We start from the raw sequence: 19,500 nt of genomic DNA on the forward strand, positions 1-19,500 counted from the left end.
TGAGCTTCTAATTTCTTTCTTTCTAACTTGTGTATTTGCAAAGACTCCTCACTGATGTGCTAGTTTAAAAGAAATTCTCAGATACATAGACAGCCGGTCTATTTCTGAGAAGAAGTGCACATAAATAAAAACTTAGGAGCAGGAAGCAAGAAGAAATGGCCTACTTTATCTAACTAACCATCCAAAACCAAAAACATGCTACACTTGCAGGAAAAGCAAAAAGCAAATTGCAGGACTGGACTGCTGGATGAACCAGTGTTTCCTTTGTGGGATATTTTTGGCACCTGCAAGATCTCACCATGTTGAGCATTCAAAAGAAATACTTAGCATGTCTTTATTTTCAGAAAGGGAAATTCAATTCTATGCTCATTTGACAGAAATAATCAGTGGTATTTGCAACTAAACAATAGTGAGATAAGTCCTTCGGAAAATACTTCTTCATAGCAGCATCAACCCTGATAGCACAGATTGGGGTTTGTCTGTGGAAAATAGGACTAGCATGTAGGTTTGGGGGCTTTGTGTGCTTCATGTGCTTGACTGTGAGAAGGTAAACCGCATGGTTTGGTGTGTGTGTTTTTAATTTGCTTAGGTTATATATTTGGTCATGTGAAAGCTTATTTTTAACATTAGATTTATGATTTTCATTTGACGCTTAATTATTAGTTATTATGTAAAACACTTTGAGCTACTTTTGGTATGAAAATGATATACGGATACATTTTGAAATATTTCAGAACAGGTTTTGAAAAACAAAAAGTAAAAAAAAAAGCTGTAATTTTCATCTGATTCTCTGTTTTGACATCTAAAAGGGAACACTTTGAAAACAGAGGTGACTAAAAGATTTAGCTTTAGATAGAACTTGAAACAATTAGACCGGATGTAATACAATGAGAATTCCCTTGAGGGCCATGGTGTTGGTCTTAAAGCTGTTACTGCAAAGCTGAGAGTATAACTAAACCTGAAATGTAATGAGGTTAAGGGGGGATTTCTCACTATATGTATGGTGCTGGTGATATGTTGAGTCACAAGTCTTTGTTAAAACACAACACCTTCATATTACCACTGACTCAGGGAATATAATGAGCGCTGGGAAACAATGATATGATTACATAAACGAGTGGTTACGTTAGAGTTACTGGTGCAACAAACCGCATTCAGTCCATGTGAAAGAAAGAAAGAAAATAAAAAGAAAACACTTCTCTGCTGCAGGTTACTCTTGTGACTGGGTGTAGAATTGCACGCGCTGTCCACTCCAGAAAAATCCACAACTTAAGCTCACATGTCCTGTTGTACTGCATTGTGAAGATCACTTAAGATTTTCTCTTCCTACTTTCTGTGGTTATCAACTCTTGAATGAAGCAGACACGAGTGACCCATCCATGAATGTCAAGAGAATCTGAGATGCTCAGAAGCTGTTAATCGGCATGTGACTGTTGCCTCCTGTGGCGTGAACACATGCACAACAACACACACACATAGAGGGAAACCACGTTTTAAGTCCGACACACTCAGGTTCAAGTTTTTGGATCAAAGTAAGCAAAGCCCTGCAGCCTCATGTGACTGAAATTGTGCAACAAGAGAGAAACATGAACGTAACAACCGTTTTTGTCTGCGTATACTCAGATACAGAAAGGTCAACTTTAACCCAGCTTTCTATACATAATGTCTTTTCTTTAGCCAAACCAAAAGATAACTCAGTATGAAATAAATCAATAGACATGTGATCACTTAAAATGATAAAAAAAAAAAAAGATGAATAAAGAGACAACTTAAAAACAAACCACAGAATAAACAAAAAGCTCTAAAATCATTAAACAACAGAAATCAGAAAGTTTAATTATATTTTGCAGGAAAAACACAAATGATGAATTTCTTTTACTTTGGCGCAAACTGGTTTAAGTGATAATTTGGCTGAATTTCTGTGTAAATAATTACCAACAATTATTATGTGGAATCGTATACAACTATTTCTCATTTCATCTTACAAAGACAATAAAAAGTGGCCTTTATAATAAAATCACTTAGTTCCATATGATACAATTAAATAACTCCCTGATTAAATGATGGATTGTTACTTTTGACATAATTCAACATGAAATCCCTGATCCACATTTGATCAAACCTGCAGCAAATTTGCACAAGGCCACTAGATGGCATTTTAATGCAATGCTGCTGACTGTGAGTTAACTTAGCCCCACTGTAGACTTGAAGCCTTGGTGGAACAAATGCCTAATACTGTGGAAAAATATTATGTTTAAACTGGCCAGTTTATAGTTTTCCTGTTTAGAAAGATGAATTGTTTGCTTTGAGGTTAACAAGGATCCTCACAAGCATTAGACGCTTACAAGCATTGCACCTGCATTTAGAACCATATTTTGTTTTTCTATGTTAAAATGTTTTCTTTTCAAAAATCTCTGATTCATCCATTATTTTATATTCCATTTTCTCTTTCATGGGACAATTTTTAGAAATTAAGGAGTCCTGTTACTTTGATTTCACAGCCCTGGAAAAGTTGAAGATTTCTGCTTTTGGAGGCTGATCTGTGTCTGAATCAGAATGATAAACATCTGCCACTCAAATAGGGCCAACCAGGGACATAGAGGCAAAGTGCATCATTCAAATAAATGAGCTTTATCTGATGAATGTGCTGCAGAACAAATGAAAGTAACTATTTAGTGTGTCTCTTCTCTGTCAGGAACAGAGCATGTTTTCCAGGCGTACATTGTTGGCAGCTAAGTAAGCTGACAGGTCAACCATTATTTTATGTCTTAAAGTCTAAACTTGTCTTTAATCAATAATTTTAGTGGAAATAAGTACAGTATGACAATATAAAGAATAAACATCTTTAAAGACAAACAATAAACTTTAATGACATGTTGACATTTTTTTCCCCCAACAGCCAACAGATATGCAAGGCATGCTGCAGAGCAAACACACACATGAGATAAAATACACAAAGGTTGGCCATGTTTTAGATATAACAAGTCAAACACAAGATGAAACACAAGTCCATAAATGAAGAAAAAGACAGTGGTCTGCTTATGGGGTGTAGGGGTTAAAAATAAGTTCTGTGAATGAAGGTCAATACAACACAAATAGATCAATTGCTCTGAGGTGGAAATGTGCTTTTAAAATTAGAACATGATTTCAGGCATGGAAGAACAGATTTTAGATAACATATCATGTCATACAAAGGACACAGACTACCAGGTTGTCTGTAGTACCATGTACATCATTAATATGTGCATCACAACTGAGCTCTTTAATCACATAAGAAGAGAAAGCAAAAAAATACAAAGGCATTACACACATCTTTTGTGCAGCAGATGACTTATTTTCTTTTAATGCTTCTGCAAATGGAGGGCTGAGTGAGCAGCGTGAGTAAGATGCTTTGAAAAAAAGGGAGAAAAACATTAATGGCTTCAGGTGCGTAATGCAGGGCCATGAAAACACTGTAGCTCTATGTTTTGGCCCGAAAACTATCCAAATCTTTACTCTGCCAATGTGAGAGCTGGAGCAAAGGAGCTCTTTCATTGCACTTTGTCTCTCTGACTCTGTCACACAAAAAAGTAAAAAACTACCAGGCTGAATTTGACGTAATGTGGTGGAAAGGTTGCAAATTAAGAGCTGGTTGCTTTCTTGAAAAGTTCAAATTGGCTGCTTGCCTTGCTAAACAAATCCTTTCTCTTTTTATTATCACATTCTTGGAATTACTCAGCCTATTTACGTCACATTCAAGCTTCATAAAAACTGGAGAGCAGTAACCATGGATGTCAGTTGTATTGATTTATTTTCTAAAACATGGAAAGTGCAAAATAAATAATGATAAAGAAACAGAACCAGTGTAGATGTGCAAGATGGAAGACCTCAGCATCATATGTAATCTATAAAAATTGGCTTCAAGTCATTAAACATAGTTTTAAAATTAAAATAAACAAGAAAAAAGTTTATTGTCTGAATTATACAAACACAAAAGCAAATCTTGAATAGCTGTACAGTGAATTCAGTGACAGCGAATTCCTAACCTTGTTACTCTTCACTTTGCACGTGGTCCCTTTCAAAATGACATGCACATATTTTAACGCCTCCTGTCTCGTGCGATTCTGATCAGGAAGTTCATTTATTTCTAACACCTCATCTCTTTTTCTTTTGATGCCAGAAATGCTTTTAGATGGCAATGAAACAACAGCCTGAAAAGCAACTTTTAACTTGACATCCAACTGATCGGCAAACAAATCTTATTTTAAAGATGAATAAGTGTTATAGAGAGCTGCTTGTGGTGGATAAATGTTGCCAATGCAACATACAATTAGTTGTTGTACAAAGTATTCTGCAAGGACGTTCATACGCACTTAAGCTATGCTTCACTGATGTGATGAGACCTTATACATTTTGCTAGCCTGGAAAGGATACACACAGACTCACATCCACTAATTACACAAGTACATTTAACTATAGCACTGCATGTACACACATAGAGGATCCCATTTTTCTGATGATGCACAGTTTTGCACGTGTCCTTGTCTATTTCCTCATGTGGCACAGCTGGACCTGTTTTTTAGTGACTGGCTGAGCTAGTGACTTTACCAACCTGGGTCCACCTACTTCCACCCCTGTATTTGTCTGTGTGTGTGTGTGTGTGTGTGAGAGTGTGTGTGTGTGTCTGTGTATGCAGATATTAGTGCATGCATGCACGTGGTAATGTGGTCTGCATGTACAGTACAGATATGATGAAGATTTTTTTTTAATTTTAGTTGCATTAATAAAGAAGGGACCCACTTTATGTCAAAAAATGATTTATGACCCCCTGTCATCCAATGAGAAGCTGCCACGTCACAAGTGGGCGTGGCTTAACGATCCGGAAGCCCCTCCCCTTTGTGATCCAATGAGAAGCTGCCACGTCACAAGTGGGCGTGGCTTAACGATCCGGAAGCCCCTCCCCTTTGTGATCCAATGAGAAGCTGCCACGTCACGAGTGGGCGTATCTTAATGAACCGGAAGTCCCGCCCCCTCAGTGATCCAATCAGCGTGTGCCACGTCATAAGTAGGCGTATCTTAATGAACCGGAAGTCCCTCCCCCTCTGTGACCCAATCAGCGTGTGCCACGTCATAAGTGGGCGTAACTTGGGTGAGGGGCGGTCCCTGGACCACGTGATGTCCGGAAGTGACGTATGTCCGTACGTCATCTCCCTCCTCCCAGGCGTGGCTCTAAAAGTGACGTCATCCGTGGGCGGTCCCTGGACCACGTGATGTCCGGAAGTGAGGTCATCCGGCGGCGGTCCCTAGACCACGTGATGTCCGGAAATGACGTATGTCCGTACGTCATACCTGGGCGGACATGTCTTCTGGACGTACGGCATGCCTGGACGGTGTGCCTGGACATGCCCGGACATGTCTTCTGGACGTACGTCATGCCTGGGCGGTGTGCCTGGACATGTTAGGGGCATGTCCGAACGAGTCTAGAGGTATAAAGAGGGGTCCGGGGGGGAAGGGAAAAAAAAAAAAAAGAAGAAAATTAAAAAAACGTCTAAGAGAAAGAGTAATAAAATAAGGTAAAGAAAGTTTTGGGGAAAAAACAAAAAAAATCCCTTACCTTCTCCATATGCGTGTCACTCTGATGCAATCAGTATTTCTTCAGCGATGAGACGTGGTTTTTCGCCTTTGAGTCTTTTGGGTCTACTGGAAAAGAGCAAACTTATCATGGGAAATGCAAAAAGTAGTATAAACAGAGTTTACAGGGTGGGAAGAGTGAAAAAAAGTTTTTTTGCTGGCTGCAAAAATCCTCTCTGAGTCTGTTTGTATTTACACCCCCGCTCTTCTACTGGCCCGTGTGGCAAGCACCCCCTCTTGTCTGCAGCAGGCTTTTTACGACCCTCTGTTGGTGTGTTTTCAGTGACTTTCGCGTTGATAAACTATTGGAAAAAAAGAAGAAGAATTAAACTATTATGATAAATGCAAAAAGAGAAGTAAAAAAAATAGAAGTGTTAGCAAAAAAAAAAAAAAAGTGCTAATAAATGGATGGGAAAAGAAAAAACGTTGTTTTTGCTCCTTCAGTCTGCAAAATCCTTTTTCCCCTCGGTGGTGGGACATGTGTTCTCTTGTTGGTCTGAAAGAAGAGCAAAAAAAAAAAGCTAACTTATTATGATATTTGTAGAGTTTTAACTGATAAAACGAGTACCTTTTTTCTACACGCGTCTATCTGCTGCTCATGCGTTTTGAGTCTGTTTTTTACTGAAGGAAGAGAAAAAAAAAGTTCCTTTAACTGTCCCTGTTTAAATCCTCTAACACTTGGGTTAACTTGCAGAGAAGTGGCAACAAGTTGTTAGCTGAGATAATACAAACAGAACATTCTTTCTGTCTCAAAGTAAGCTTTTATTGATTAATGACCCTCTAGCTGGAAAAAAGTTTTAAAAATCAGACACCTGGTCCATGTTTAAGAGAAAGGGGTTTTTAAACTATGGATGCTCATATATTTAACAGACACGTGTGGTAAACATACATAACTTACAGAGAAGCGTCAGCAAGCTGTTAGCTGAAATAATACAAACAAAACATTCTCTCTCTCGCCAAGTAAGCTTTTATTGCTTAATGACCCCCCGTAGCCGGAAGAAAAAAATGTGATGTTTAAGAGAAAGGGGTTTTTAAACTATGGATGCTCATATATTTAACAGAAACGTGTGGTAAACATACATAACTTACAGAGAAGCGTCAGCAAGCTGTTAGCTGAGATAATACAAACAAAACATTCTCTGTGTCAAAAATGAGTTTTTATTGCTTAATGACCCCCCCCCCCCCCCCCCCCGTAGCCGGGAAAAAAGTTTTAAAAATCAGACACCTGGTCCATGTTTAAGAGAAAGGGTTTTTTAACCTATGGATGCTCATATATTTAACAGAAACGTGTGGTAAACATACATAACTTACAGAGAAGTGTCAGCAAGCTGTTAGCTGAGATAATACAAACAAAACATTCTCTGTGTCAAAAATGAGTTTTTATTGCTTAATGACCCCGTAACGGTCAAGAAACCTGTCAACAACGGTTGCTTCTTATCTGAAAAAAAACAGAGAAACAAATTATCGATGTACGTTTCCAAAAGAAATATAAAACCAGTCCTTTAGTCACTTCTAAAAATCACCTCGTTCCGAGAGACAACCTCACAACGCAACCATGTCACGGGGTAGGGAAAAAAACTTCTTCATGTCTAGGCTTTTCATTTATCAGACTTACTGATTAACTTTAATTTATCCGGTATTTAGAAATTATAACGATCGCACAGATCCACTCGCCTCCATCGAGAAACGATCTTGGGGCAGGTGAGTATTAAAATCAACGATTCATCTTTTTTCTAAAAGTTATTTTTTAACTAAAATTATTTGCTTTTTTTCCTTTACCAGATTTTTTTGATGAATGGGAGGGAATAACGCTTACGCAAACAGATTACGGTACGTCTTTCTTTTCTTATTTAAAACGTAGCGTCTGTCATTATATCATGATTTAAAATATTTGTTTTCCAAATGCTTTACTCACCAGATTTATTTAGAGCAGCGGCCCGGCTGCCGGAACCAGAGGACAATATACGTCCCGGCGTGATCCGGTCCATTCCTCAGCTTGAAGAGTCTGGATCAGCCCCGGACCGGTCTGGCATACAGGCTAGCATCCCGGCAATCCGTCAAGTCGTCAACAGGCTCCGCAGACGTCCGGTCGTCGAGGGTCCGGTTCCCGGAGATGAGGGCTCAGCTCCACGGATTGATTGTGAACAATCGGAAGCCATTACTACATGCACGATAGGTAATATTATTTATTTATTATTTCTTTTCAAAAGTCACCGCTGCAATAAGCTTCTGCAAACAACCTCGTGCATGTTACGTCACTTCTTGGCGACGCATCCTGTCTTTTACTTCACCTTTGGAAGTAAAATAGATTATGTTTTCCTCTCTTTTTTTTTTTTTTTTTTTCTCCAGAGACGCAAACCAACGCTTCTCGCGACGCGTCCCATGTAAAACAAGGTCAGTTTTTTTTTGGACTCTTATTATTATTATTATTATTATTATTATTATTATTATTATTATTTAGAAATATATACAAATATGTCTTCTTGATACGTTTTCAGAAACACCGGACGCCGCTTCACACGGCGCTGCCAGTGTTGGTCAAGGTAAGTCTTTGAATCTGAATAGAAATGAAAATATTAATATTAATTTTAATGATTATTATTTTATTGTTAGAAGTTCAAACGGAGGAGATCAGGACTTCTGCACCGACAGGCAGCATCGGCACGAATCGAAGTAAGCCCCACAAAATAAAAATAAATTTTAAAAAGATATCTTCTCATAGGAAGAAAAAAATAAATAAATAAAGTTTTATCCGAACTCTTATTTTTTGGGCTTCTCTCCACAGGAACTAGGCGCGCTCTTCCTGCCGGAAGGAGGAGACCCGGCTTTCAGAAACTACGTTGTAATAACATTAGTAACGTAGCATTTTATTTTATTAACATATCATTGTTTTATTAACAGAAGTTTTATATATCATCTATCTTTCGTTTTGTCTTGAAATGTAGCGCCGGCGTAACCGCGGACGTCCACGTTGGACGTCTCTGACATATCGGAATCCGCTCAGCAGGAGGGATAATTACGAACGCCGAGGAGACACGCTGGAGACATTCCTGCATCTGAGCCGTACACTGTCTGAAGTTTTAACTACGCTGGGTAACATGCTTCAAAGGTAAGCTGTAAAGGTGTGACATTTTCTACTCCTGTACTATCATGGAAGAGATAAACAGATTGTTAGATTCACTCAATCAGATTCCAGCGGCGTTCGCTAACCCATCTATTCCGTTTCAAGCCGATCAGCCCGTTCAAAATAGCGCGGATCCTGTACCGACTGATTTTAACAACTTTGATTTAATAGATCACGCTCTTCTTAACCTACATCGGCCTTTGCATGACAATTTTAACACACAACCCGTAAGTCTTCCTGGGACTGAGGTTGAAGAGATTTCACTCCCCGTACAAGATAGCTCTTTAGCACCATCCAGGGGACAAACCCGTCTCATCGCGGAAGAAGACCTGAGCGGTGCTGCTGAAGCTGCAGCTTCCCCTGACATTCTTCAGTTGAACGAACCTGTACAGTCTGGAGGAGGTATACGTGGGTCAGGAGAAGCTGCTTCGCTCGAAGCAGGTCGTCAGCTGTCCCGCGAGCGCTTCAATAATCATGAATTTAGACATACACTGAATCTGCCTGCCAGAGACATTCCAGACCTCTGTCAGTTTTACATCGATGTGCAGACGGGTATTGCGGAATTTGTTGATGAAGTTTACCCTCAGATTCATCGCGGCGATCTGGTCCAACTAGAAATACTGAGCCAGAACAGTCAGAATCATATATTATTACCCGTCACTGAGCCATCCCAGGGAGAGATAATGGATTTATTCGGGGATTTGCTAGACCGTATGGTACAGTCAAATGATAGTGTAGCTTCAGATTCTCGCCTAGAGCTTGTTGTGCAAATCATAACAAACCCTTCAGGCGGTGCTAAACGGAAACTTGAAAAAACAATAGACTGTGAAATTGTTCAGAAAAAAAGACGTCATCTGTACGTCGTGAACAATAGACAGGATGAGCTGTGCTTTGCGATAAACTTAGCCTTTCTAATCTCCCCACATTTCACAGATCAGCAGGCTGCGTCGTTTGGTACAGAACTGCAGCTTCGGGCAGGTCTGAATGCTAATTCGCCCGTCAACTTCAGCGACATTCGTAGATTTGAGGACATTGTCCAGCGTAAAATCATAATATTTTACAGAACAAAAGACCAGCGTCCCTTATCTAAATTTCAAACAGATTTCCCGGACCGAACAAATCCGCTGTTTTTTTTTCTCGCACAGAAACACTATTACGGGATTAAAAATATTGGAGGATTTATAGGGGGTAAATACATTTGCCACTTTTGCTATAAATCTTACAAAAACTCATACACGCACGCCTGTCCAGGGTTTTGCTCGGTATGCAACGTTTCTTCCTGCACTCAGGAAGAGGAGGCGTCTGAATTTTGTACGGATTGTAACAGAGTATGTCGCTCACATGCGTGTTTTGTGCGGCATAAGCAAACTAAACCCTGCTCCTCTGCTCAAACTGCTGATAGCATATGCTCGCTGATAAAACGCTGCAAAAAATGTCACACCACATACCGCGTGGCCAAAGGGAAGGCTTCTCACACCTGCCCTAAATTAAAATGCAACATCTGCGGCGAAAAATTAGCGGCCAAATCAGACCTCGATGTGCATCAGTGTTACATTCAACCGCTAACCCAGGATAAGAGGCAGGACAGTAATCTGATTTTTTACGATTTTGAAACATTCACAGACGCACAGGGTCAGCACGTACCATTTCTAGTCTGTACCAAAACGTTGAAGGGTGTCCGATGGGAGTCTTACGGTTTGGATTGCGCACGGCAATTTATCTTGCATTTCAGGAGACCGATGTACCGCGGATCTACTTTTATAGCTCATAATTCCCGCGGCTTTGACGGTTACTTGGTGCTGAATGCGATGCTTGAGCTTGGCCTGAAGCCCTCGCTGATTATGCAAGGCGCAAAAGTTCTCTGCTTTAGCGAACCTGATTTCCGAACGAGGTACATCGACTCACTCTCGTTTCTCGCCATGCGACTTAGTCAAATGCCAAAAGCCCTGGGCTTCGATGATTGTAGCAAAGGCACGTTTCCTCACAAATTCAGCTCGGAGGAGCATCTAAATTACATCGGTCCGTATCCACAAGCGTCTGATTACGGCGTGGACGGCATGTGTCAGCGCGAACAGGATGAGTTTCTTAGCTGGTACACGGATGCGTGTAAAGGGGCCTTTGACTTTAAAGCTGAAGCTCTGCGTTACTGTCGCAATGACGTCGAGCTTCTGGCACAAGGATGCCTGAAATTCAGACAGCAGTTTGTCAGCGACACGAACGTGGACCCGTTCAGCACCGTAACAATAGCGGCGGCGTGCAGTAAAGTATTCCGTACAAACTTTCTGCCGGCTAAAACAGTGGCTATCCCGTCCCCCGATGATTATCGACGGCAGTGTAAGAGTTTTTCAAACGCTTCGATTCAATGGCTCGAGTGGGTGGCGGCCGTCAGAAACATTGACATTCAGCACGCGTTAAAAGGCGGAGAAAAGCGGGTCGGACCCTACTTTGTAGATGGTTATGCGCAGATTGCCGGTGAGCATTGGGTGTTTTCATACCACGGCTGCTTTTGGCACGGCTGTGCGTCTTGCTTTGACCCTCAGGGCATTTCTCCTATCAGAGGGCTTCCCTACGAGGAGCTTCGCAATGCGACTGAGCAGAGATCCCGCACGCTGGAGACAGTTTACGGCGTGCACGTCGTGGTCATGTGGGAGCACGAATGGGTAAAATTAAAGGCTGAAGATGCGACAGTGCGCGCGTTCATTGAAAACCTAAACATTCCAGAACCTCTCTCACCGCGTCAGGCTCTGTTCGGGGGACGGACGTGCGCCGTGAAGCTTCGGTACACAGCGGCGTCTGGTGAGTCAGTGCGCTACGTTGACGTGACGTCCCTTTACCCGTACGTCAATTATACATGCGCCTACCCGCTTGGACACCCAAAAATAATCAGGCGAGAATTTCTAGATCCGCGTGAATATTTCGGCTTCATCAGAGCCGTGGTTCTTCCTCCGCGCGCTCTGTTCTTCCCTGTTCTGCCCTTTAAAACCTCGCGCGGAAAGCTCGTCTTTACGCTCTGCCGGACCTGCGCGGAAATCAACAATCAGTCGAGCGCATGCGATCACAGCGAGGAGCAGAGGGCGCTGACAGGTGTTTGGGTTTCAGAAGAGTTTAAGAAAGCTCTGTACATGGGGTACAGAGTCTGCCTTATTACTGAAGTGTGGCATTTTGAGAGACGCGACGATTCCATCTTTCAGGGCTACATTCGCACCTTTCTTAAAAACAAGCAGGAAGCGTCCGGTTATCCGACTGACGCGGCGGATCAGGCGTCCCGTGAAGCATACATCTCGGATTATCAGACGCATCAAGGTATCCGGCTAGACCCTGAGAAAATCGAGGTTAATCCCGCAAAACGTCAGATAGCTAAAATCTCACTGAACTCCTTCTGGGGTAAATTTGCTCAAAGGAGCCATTTGACTCGGACCTCACTGGTCACTGATGACGAGGAATTTTTCCACTATGTGTTCTCCGGCATGTACAACGTGGAATATCTTTCCTTTCTGAGTGAAAAAACAGCCATGATTCAGTGGACATACCACGATCGCGTCATAACTCCTCCAGGTAAAACCAGCAACGTCTTCATCGCAGCGTTTACCACCGCTTACGCGCGCCTGAAATTGTACAGTTATCTGGAGCAGCTGGGGAACAGGGTTCTGTACACAGACACTGACAGTTTAATCTATGTCGTGGGAAACGGTGAGACGGGTCTAGAACTCGGACGTTTTCTAGGTGATTTGACGGATGAGCTGGACGGCGACAGCATACAGGAATTTGTTGCCGCCGGGCCTAAAAGTTATGCGTATCAGACCCGCGAACGCCAGAAAGTTGTCATGAAAGTTAAAGGGATTACGCAGACGCGCGATTTCGCGACGCACATAAACTTTGATAGTATCAAAGATTTAGTGGAGGGCTTTCTAAACGACGCCGACAGCGCAGGGCACATCACCATCCCACAGCACACGATTTGCCGTGATAAAACAAACTTCAAACTCAGGAATCTTTCATATCAAAAAAAATTTAGGGCCGTGTATGATAAGAGAAGACTTTTTCCTGACGGTTCTACTCTGCCTTTTGGTTACTAAATAGGAAGAAAATGTCACACTTTTCAGCACCTGATGAAGCAGAGGCCTTTGAGTACAGACTCAAAACTCCATTTTCATGTTTGTTAACAGGTCCGAGTTCCTGCGGGAAATCCCATTTTGTAAATATTGTTTTGAGAAACTGTGATCATGTCATGGATAAAGTGCCAAAAAATATTGTTTGGATTTACAGCTCTTTCCAGCCCATGTATGCTGAATTGCAGAAATTGAATAAAAACATCAAGTTTGTTCACGGTCTGCCAAATTCTTTTGACGAGGAGTTGTTTCCTTCTGATCAGACGCACTTGCTTATTCTGGATGATGTCATGTTCCAGGCCTCCGAACATCCTGAGGTGGTGAAAATTTTTACAGAGTACCGCCATCACCGTAACATGAGCGTTTTCATGCTAACTCAAAACCTTTTTCATAAGGGTAAACACAGCCGGGCCATTAGTTTAAACACAAACTATATGGTGCTTTTTAAAAATCCTCGGGATAAATTACAGCTGAAAATATTAGCTCATCAAGTTTTCCCATCACAGAGAGCCTTTTTTCTGCAGAGCTTCGAAGATGCCACCAGAGAGAACCACGGTTATTTATTGCTGGACCTGACAGCCACCTGCCCAGAACAGTACAGACTGAGAACGGGGATACTCCCCGGTCAGTGGCCTGCCGTTTACATCCCCAAAAAGTAAATAATAGATCATCATCAAGATGTCAGCGCGCATAAAACGGAATGCGGGTTTACTCAAAGCTCTGTATCATGCAACCCCTCGCCGGCGTAAGGAGATCCTGAAGCACTGCTCATCAGACTTTCTCCAGGCTCTGAGTGAGATTGCTTTAAATCTTTTAAAGGGCAACATTCCACTGTCGTCTTGCCAGTACAGAAAGCTTAAAGGTCAGAAGAAAATTATCAGATTGCTGGCCGATAAGAAAGCAGGGATAAACCGTAAACGGACGGTTTTAAGTAAGCAATCTGGAGGATTTCTATTACCGCTGCTCTCCGCAGCCGTGCCAATTCTGGGTAATATTTTAGGTGGAATCATCAGAAGGTAATCATGTCATCGCAGAAAATGTTTCTCATCACGCCTCAACAGTTAAACCGTCTAACCCGCTCCGGACCAGGGGAGAGTATTCGAGATAAGGCTGAAGAAGATCTGGATGAAAAAATGAGAGCTATATTAAACGAACCGGACTTGGGTTCTTATGAAAAGATTAAGAAATATAACTCTCTGTTACAGAGATATCTCACCCTAATCAAACAAGGTCAGCAGGGTGAGCGAAGCGTTACTCTGACTTTACAAAACGACGCTGTCAGTGAGCGGCTGACCAGCGGACATCCTGCGGATCAGCCTCTGACCAGCGAGCGTCCCACCGGTGAAAATACTAAACACTCGGACTTGGATGAAACTGCCGGCGAAGTCATTAAAAACTTGCCCCCGCGCGACCGTCGAAATGCTGAGTACATTATGAAGAAATTAAGCGAAAGTGGTGGAAGCTGGACTGTGAGAGGGGAATTTATTCACCGGGGAAAAATAATAAAAGGTTCGCACATGATCGACTTACTGAAAAACCTGACTCAGTCTTTTAAAAAAAAAAAATCTCAAAGTCAACTGCCGAGAGGCTGGATGGATTTTCTAAACAGCTTGCGAGAGATTAACGTTCCTGTATCCACCGTGACAAATCCTGACGCGCGCGAGCAGTACCGCCTTCTTCTCCAGAAAGATGAAGATTTACCGGAAGCGGTAAACGCAGGTTGGGAAGCAGGGAAGAAGCAGAAGAAGACTAGAAAATTAACTTTATCCCCGCGCTGGGTTACGCCGGAGCAGAAAGAAAGCGGACAAGTTTCCACAAGACTGCGGAAAATTCGTAAGCCGCCTGCTTGGATAAACTTTTCCTCGTGAAAACAGAAAAAAAAAAAAACATTTGTTTTGTCTTTCTCAATAAAATCTTTATTCATCACATTTTTTTTTGCGTCATACTTTTTTCATACACACTGAATTAACAAAGTCGGTAACAATCTTTAAACATTTGTAGAGAGCAAGTCCCGTGATTAAAACATTGTGACCGTTGATTTCCGATACAGCGTTGATACTGCTTTACAAAGTTAGTTACCTCCAGGTCATTTTTTAACACGTCGTCGGTATACAAAGATAAAACTTGTTTATAAGAGAATCCCCAGGCACGGTGACAGAGATAATAAACGCAGTGTTGTCCGCAGGCTGTAGACAGAGGATGCTGAAGCTGTAGAGTGTGATAAGATATCTGATGTGAGCGGTCTTCCAAAAACTGCAGAATGCTGGCTGGGTAGTGAAAAAATGTGGGACTGAAACCGTAAGAGTCAAAAAAAGTCGACGTTCCATCCGCCTCCAGGGTAAGACTAAGCCAGTGCTCTCCGGGTTTATGCGAAGGATGCGTGTTGACTATAAAATAGCAGGGTGGCTGAAGCTCGCTACTCAACGAATGTAATTGGTCGGAGGCCCACACGCCGCAAAATAAATTTTTCCCCAGCACGCGCTGTAAAAGACTCTCCAGCTGATGGTTATTCATTCTGTTTTTGTTTTTTCAGTTTTAATAATAATCCACCAGCACCTGTCTTTTTGAGTTGATCTCCAGAATAGAGTCGTAGCAGGCGTACACAATCAAAGTCGTCGTGTGCGGAAGAGGCACCCTGAATCTCATTTCCAGCCTCAGACTACCGCTGGAGATGGGTGACAGGGCGTCGCTGTCCTCGGTGGCGTTCAGATTAAAGACAAACAATGAGTAGCCCTGATTAAATTCAGTTCGGTCGATGCTCAGCGGTAAATCTTTAAGATGTCTCCCCGTGGCTATAAACATGTTGTAAAACTCCCTGACCGAGATTCCCTGGTTGAATTGAGGCTGGAAGGCCTTGGCGGGAACCTGTCGGCCGTCCTGGCATAAGGCTAAATATTCCACGTCGTTATGGATGAAATTAAACGGGGAAAGATCTCTTCTTCCTGTGAATGCCTCGTGGTGTACCATCCCCAGCACCACGTATTTTGGCACGGCCCCCAGAAACAGATTCTCCTGGTTAGAAATTCTGGAATTTTCCGGAATAGAATAAGTTTTCACCGTAACTCTCTGGATGGGGTAGAGGGCGTGACCTTTCAGTAAGGCCGCAGAATGACCTAGCCGCACAGCGGGGGAAACGGCTACTTTTTTGACAAACAGGGAGGCCCCCAAGATTTTCAGACGGAAAGTGGAGTCCCTGGCTGCTGTGAGACAGAAATGGTCGCTGGCTCTGGTCAATTTTATCCTCAAATCCACCGAGTTCAAAAGCAGTCTTTCGCAGAAAAATATGTCTCCGTGGAGGGCCCCGAGCAGATGCAACTCGCTGGAATTCGCTGTGAGGGCCGCTCTCTGATTTAAACCCCTGTTCGGTCCGTTATTTGTGACGATGGAGTCAATAGCCCCGGCTGTATCTTTCATGAAAAGCCCCGCTGAAAATTGACTCTTGAGCGTGTCCTCTGAGAAGTTCAGCAAAGTTTCAATCATGGAGCGGTAAGGATGCGTTGCGCTGCTCTGCGAAATCAGTCTATCCCCGAGGATGACGTCGCATTGGCTGAAGATCGTATTCAGAGCGTAATTGATGAGCCCCACCTGAGCGTCGTCGGCCAGAACGGTGTGATCCGCGTTAGTAATCCGAAGCCGTAGATGAAGTAAAGTGTCATTTAAATCCAAATATTTCTCCCCATCACCGGGAATAAAAAACTCAATAGGACCGCCGTCTGTAATGGCTGAAAGAGGAGAAATTTCAGTGTAGGTTTTATCCTCTATAGACAGCTGCGTCATCGGGGCCGAAAATAAATCTAATTCAGAAAGGGTGCACTCCGATGATTTCTGATGTAAAAGAGCCATGACTACGTGGAAAATTATTTTTTAATTTTTTTAAAATATGTCCGTGCTCCGAGCGACCTTCCTCTCTCGGGCTCTGCCGGCAGCGACTGATTTTCTCCTGGCGGGAGCTTTGCGTTTTTTAGCGGTGCGCAAACGCTCACCCGGAGGACGTCTCTTCGGTCTGCGCGAGAGGACCATGATCCCACCTGATCCCTCCTGATTAGCGGGATTCATAATTTTCCCCATTGTGTGGCTCACCACGTCGCTAGCTATGTTCTTTGCCGCTGATTTTAGATGAGGCTTGGCTATGGCGAAACCTTTTTTAAACAGAGGGGTAACGAAACGGAACAGTTTGGAAAAAATGGATCCTACTCCGCGGCCGTACATCACAGGCGCTCCGTAAAAACCGGGTAGGGATCCCCCTACTTGACCCTCATAATAATTTACGAAACGATGAGGATCTTGTCTCAGAGCCATCTTTATTTATTTGACGCAGCCGGTTTAAAGTGCAGCTTCACTATGCTCTTTCCGTACACAAAGTTTACGGGTCTGTCACGATCAGTCTTTATTTCTATCCGTATGCTTTTCACGTAACTTTTCGAGACGCGCGCGTAATGCACTGTATTATATCTAATGCTCACAATGTCCCCGTATTCCCCGCTAACATTCACGACAGCCAGTAGCGGTACGTAACTGTCCCCCACCGCTTGGTACTGAATAAGATCGGTGTAGACAAAAAAGTTATATATCCCAGTTCTCAGGTCGCTGGGGTGAGGAGAAGAGCGGTTGGAGATAGTCCACCAATCATTCGCTTTTAAGCCTAGCATGTATGCTAAGGGCCTGTAAGCACGGATTTTATATTGACCGTCGCCTTTAAAATCGACACACTTTGTCACAGCATTGTATGAAACGTTCGCCGTGGGCATGTATCTTCTTAAGGCAGGCTGAATCTGATCCAGCAGCTCTTTTTGCCGTGCGTAATACCCTCCTCGGCTAAATTTTACGCTCACCAACGTTTGCGTTTGTGATTTTCCAGAACCTTTTTCCGTCTGTTCATCTTCCGATACTTTCATGAGCTCGAAAAATGCTGCGTCCGGTTGGAGATTATACCACGTGTGCGGGTAGACGATCTCGCACAGACCCACGAGCCACTCGCCGCTCAGCTCAATGGGTTTTGCTAAATCAACAGTATAGCTGGAACTCGTGTTATCTTTAAACACGTCCTTACTAGAGTTGGACGGCAGCGTCACGTAAAATCCGTCTTGATGTAATAGATCCATATTGCTGAATGCTTGAACCTCAACGTACGCAGGTTTTTACGCATTCGTTAGGTCCGAGGTTTTAACCCAGCTGTTGAATTTCTCCGGCCAGTTTTTCCAGCGTACTAAAACTTGTTTTTCACCCCCGATCGTTCGCCGTTTTAAAACCTCCTCTACCTGATACGTTCTGTCTTTACCAATCTTTACTTTCTGCAGCTCGGCTTCATAAAAGGACCCGTCGATGGACTCTCCGTCGTAATCTTGGAGTTTGTACACGGGCGGGGTGCGTGGAATGCACTCTGCTACCGAGAAAACCTCATCCGTAAAGCTCTGCTCATATTTTTTATCAAACACTCCTCGCAGCTTTGATATTCTAACCAGATCTCCCTTCTTGAATTTCATCTTGCTAGCCTTTGTAACATACCTTGCTCCGTACAGGTTTCGAAAGACTTGAGAGGCGGTCTCATCAGTCACCTGCATGGGGGTCATCTTTATACTTTGGTGATAGCTGTGGTTATAACTTTTCACCAAATCTTGCAGGACGTCTATGTAACGTTTGGTGTTGTTGGCGGTGAAATATTTCCACATTCTTCCTTTCAAAGTGCGATTGAATCGTTCAACCACCGATGCTTTGAGGTCGCTAGCTGTGGCAAAATGTGTAATTCCGTGTTTCTTCAACAAAACTCTGAAACTTTTGTTGAAAAATTCTTTACCAGAATCCGTCTGTAACTTTTTAGGTACGCCGCTTTCTTCAAATACGGATTCGAAAGCTCTCACCACCTCCACCGCTGTTTTCTTCTTCAAGACACGTACGAAAGCCTTTTTTGAAAACACATCTATGACCGTTAATAAATAATTAAAATTGTCGTTATGTTCGGCTAAGGCACGCATATCGCAAAGATCTGCTTGAAATTGGTTCAAAGCCCGTGGGACAAAAACGATATTTCTGGTAAAATGGATTCTGGCAGGTTTATGCAGAGTGTAAGCGTCTTGTTTGGATAGAAAATCTCTGACATTATCAATTCCGACTTTTTCGCCCGTTTCATCTTGCACGCCCCGTCTAAGTCGATCTATTCCTCCGAAGCTGCCTGGATGTTCAGGGTTGTAATACACTTTTTTCATGATCCTTTTCTCCTTAACCATCCTGTCCTCTAAGTTTTTACTGAATAAAAGAAAAAGTCATGAGAGCTCTTCTTTTATGCCATTTCTTTATTTTATTTTTTTTTCATTCAACATCATAATAATAAAAACCTAAGAATAAATGATGGTGAAGACTTGCTCTATAATGGCGTCTTCCAAGTGACTATGAATAATACGTTGCAAACTTTTCAATTCAGACGTGATATTTACACTCAGATTGTTTTTCACACAGTAACACATCACATCGACAAACAGAGCATAAAGTGTAAATAAATGAATAGGTGATACAACAACACAAACTCTTGTCCATTCCCTAACAATGTTTTCAAATGTCTCTGACATCCCAGATGCATCGATACACACGGTACATTGTACAATCGTCTCCCAGGGTGTCAGGATCGAGTGAGAACGGACTTGGTGTAAAATGTTTTCCAGT

At 42.6% G+C, this 19,500-nt stretch overlaps 2 protein-coding genes and 1 long non-coding RNA gene across 3 annotated transcripts; 1 reads left to right on the top strand and 2 right to left on the bottom strand.

Moving 5' to 3' along the window:
- Positions 1-3,771: 3,771 nt before the first annotated feature.
- LOC306765325 lies at positions 3,772-7,900 on the bottom strand. The gene is made up of 3 exons (XR_013771560.1): positions 7,526-7,900; positions 5,594-6,106; positions 3,772-5,459 (listed from the first exon to the last, which is right to left on the bottom strand). It is a non-coding gene; the product is annotated as an uncharacterized lncRNA (long non-coding RNA).
- LOC306765324 (uncharacterized protein) lies at positions 7,686-13,007 on the top strand. Its single transcript, XM_079252742.1, has 6 exons — positions 7,686-7,786; positions 7,960-8,004; positions 8,109-8,153; positions 8,224-8,283; positions 8,396-8,452; positions 8,556-13,007. The coding sequence occupies exon 6, from the start codon at positions 8,761-8,763 to the stop codon at positions 12,808-12,810; it is 4,050 nt and encodes a 1,349-aa protein (XP_079108868.1). The 5' UTR covers positions 7,686-7,786; positions 7,960-8,004; positions 8,109-8,153; positions 8,224-8,283; positions 8,396-8,452; positions 8,556-8,760; the 3' UTR covers positions 12,811-13,007.
- A 2,371-nt stretch (positions 13,008-15,378) lies between these two features.
- LOC306765588 (uncharacterized protein F54H12.2-like) lies at positions 15,379-16,620 on the bottom strand (the record flags this gene model as incomplete). The annotated part of the gene is made up of 1 exon (XM_079253070.1): positions 15,379-16,620. One exon carries the CDS (start codon positions 16,618-16,620, stop codon positions 15,379-15,381), a length of 1,242 nt encoding a protein of 413 aa, XP_079109196.1.
- Between the last annotated feature and the right edge of the window lie 2,880 nt (positions 16,621-19,500).

The sequence above is a fragment of the Telmatherina bonti genome, assembly GCF_933228915.1.
Source record: "Telmatherina bonti genome assembly, chromosome: 14".
NCBI classification, from domain to species: Eukaryota; Metazoa; Chordata; class Actinopteri; order Atheriniformes; family Telmatherinidae; genus Telmatherina; species Telmatherina bonti.

Excerpts from the sequence above, each read along its gene's own strand:
- LOC306765324 (XM_079252742.1), top strand. The coding sequence starts at position 8,761 with ATGGAAGAGATAAACAGATTGTTAGATTCACTCAATCAGATTCCAGCG.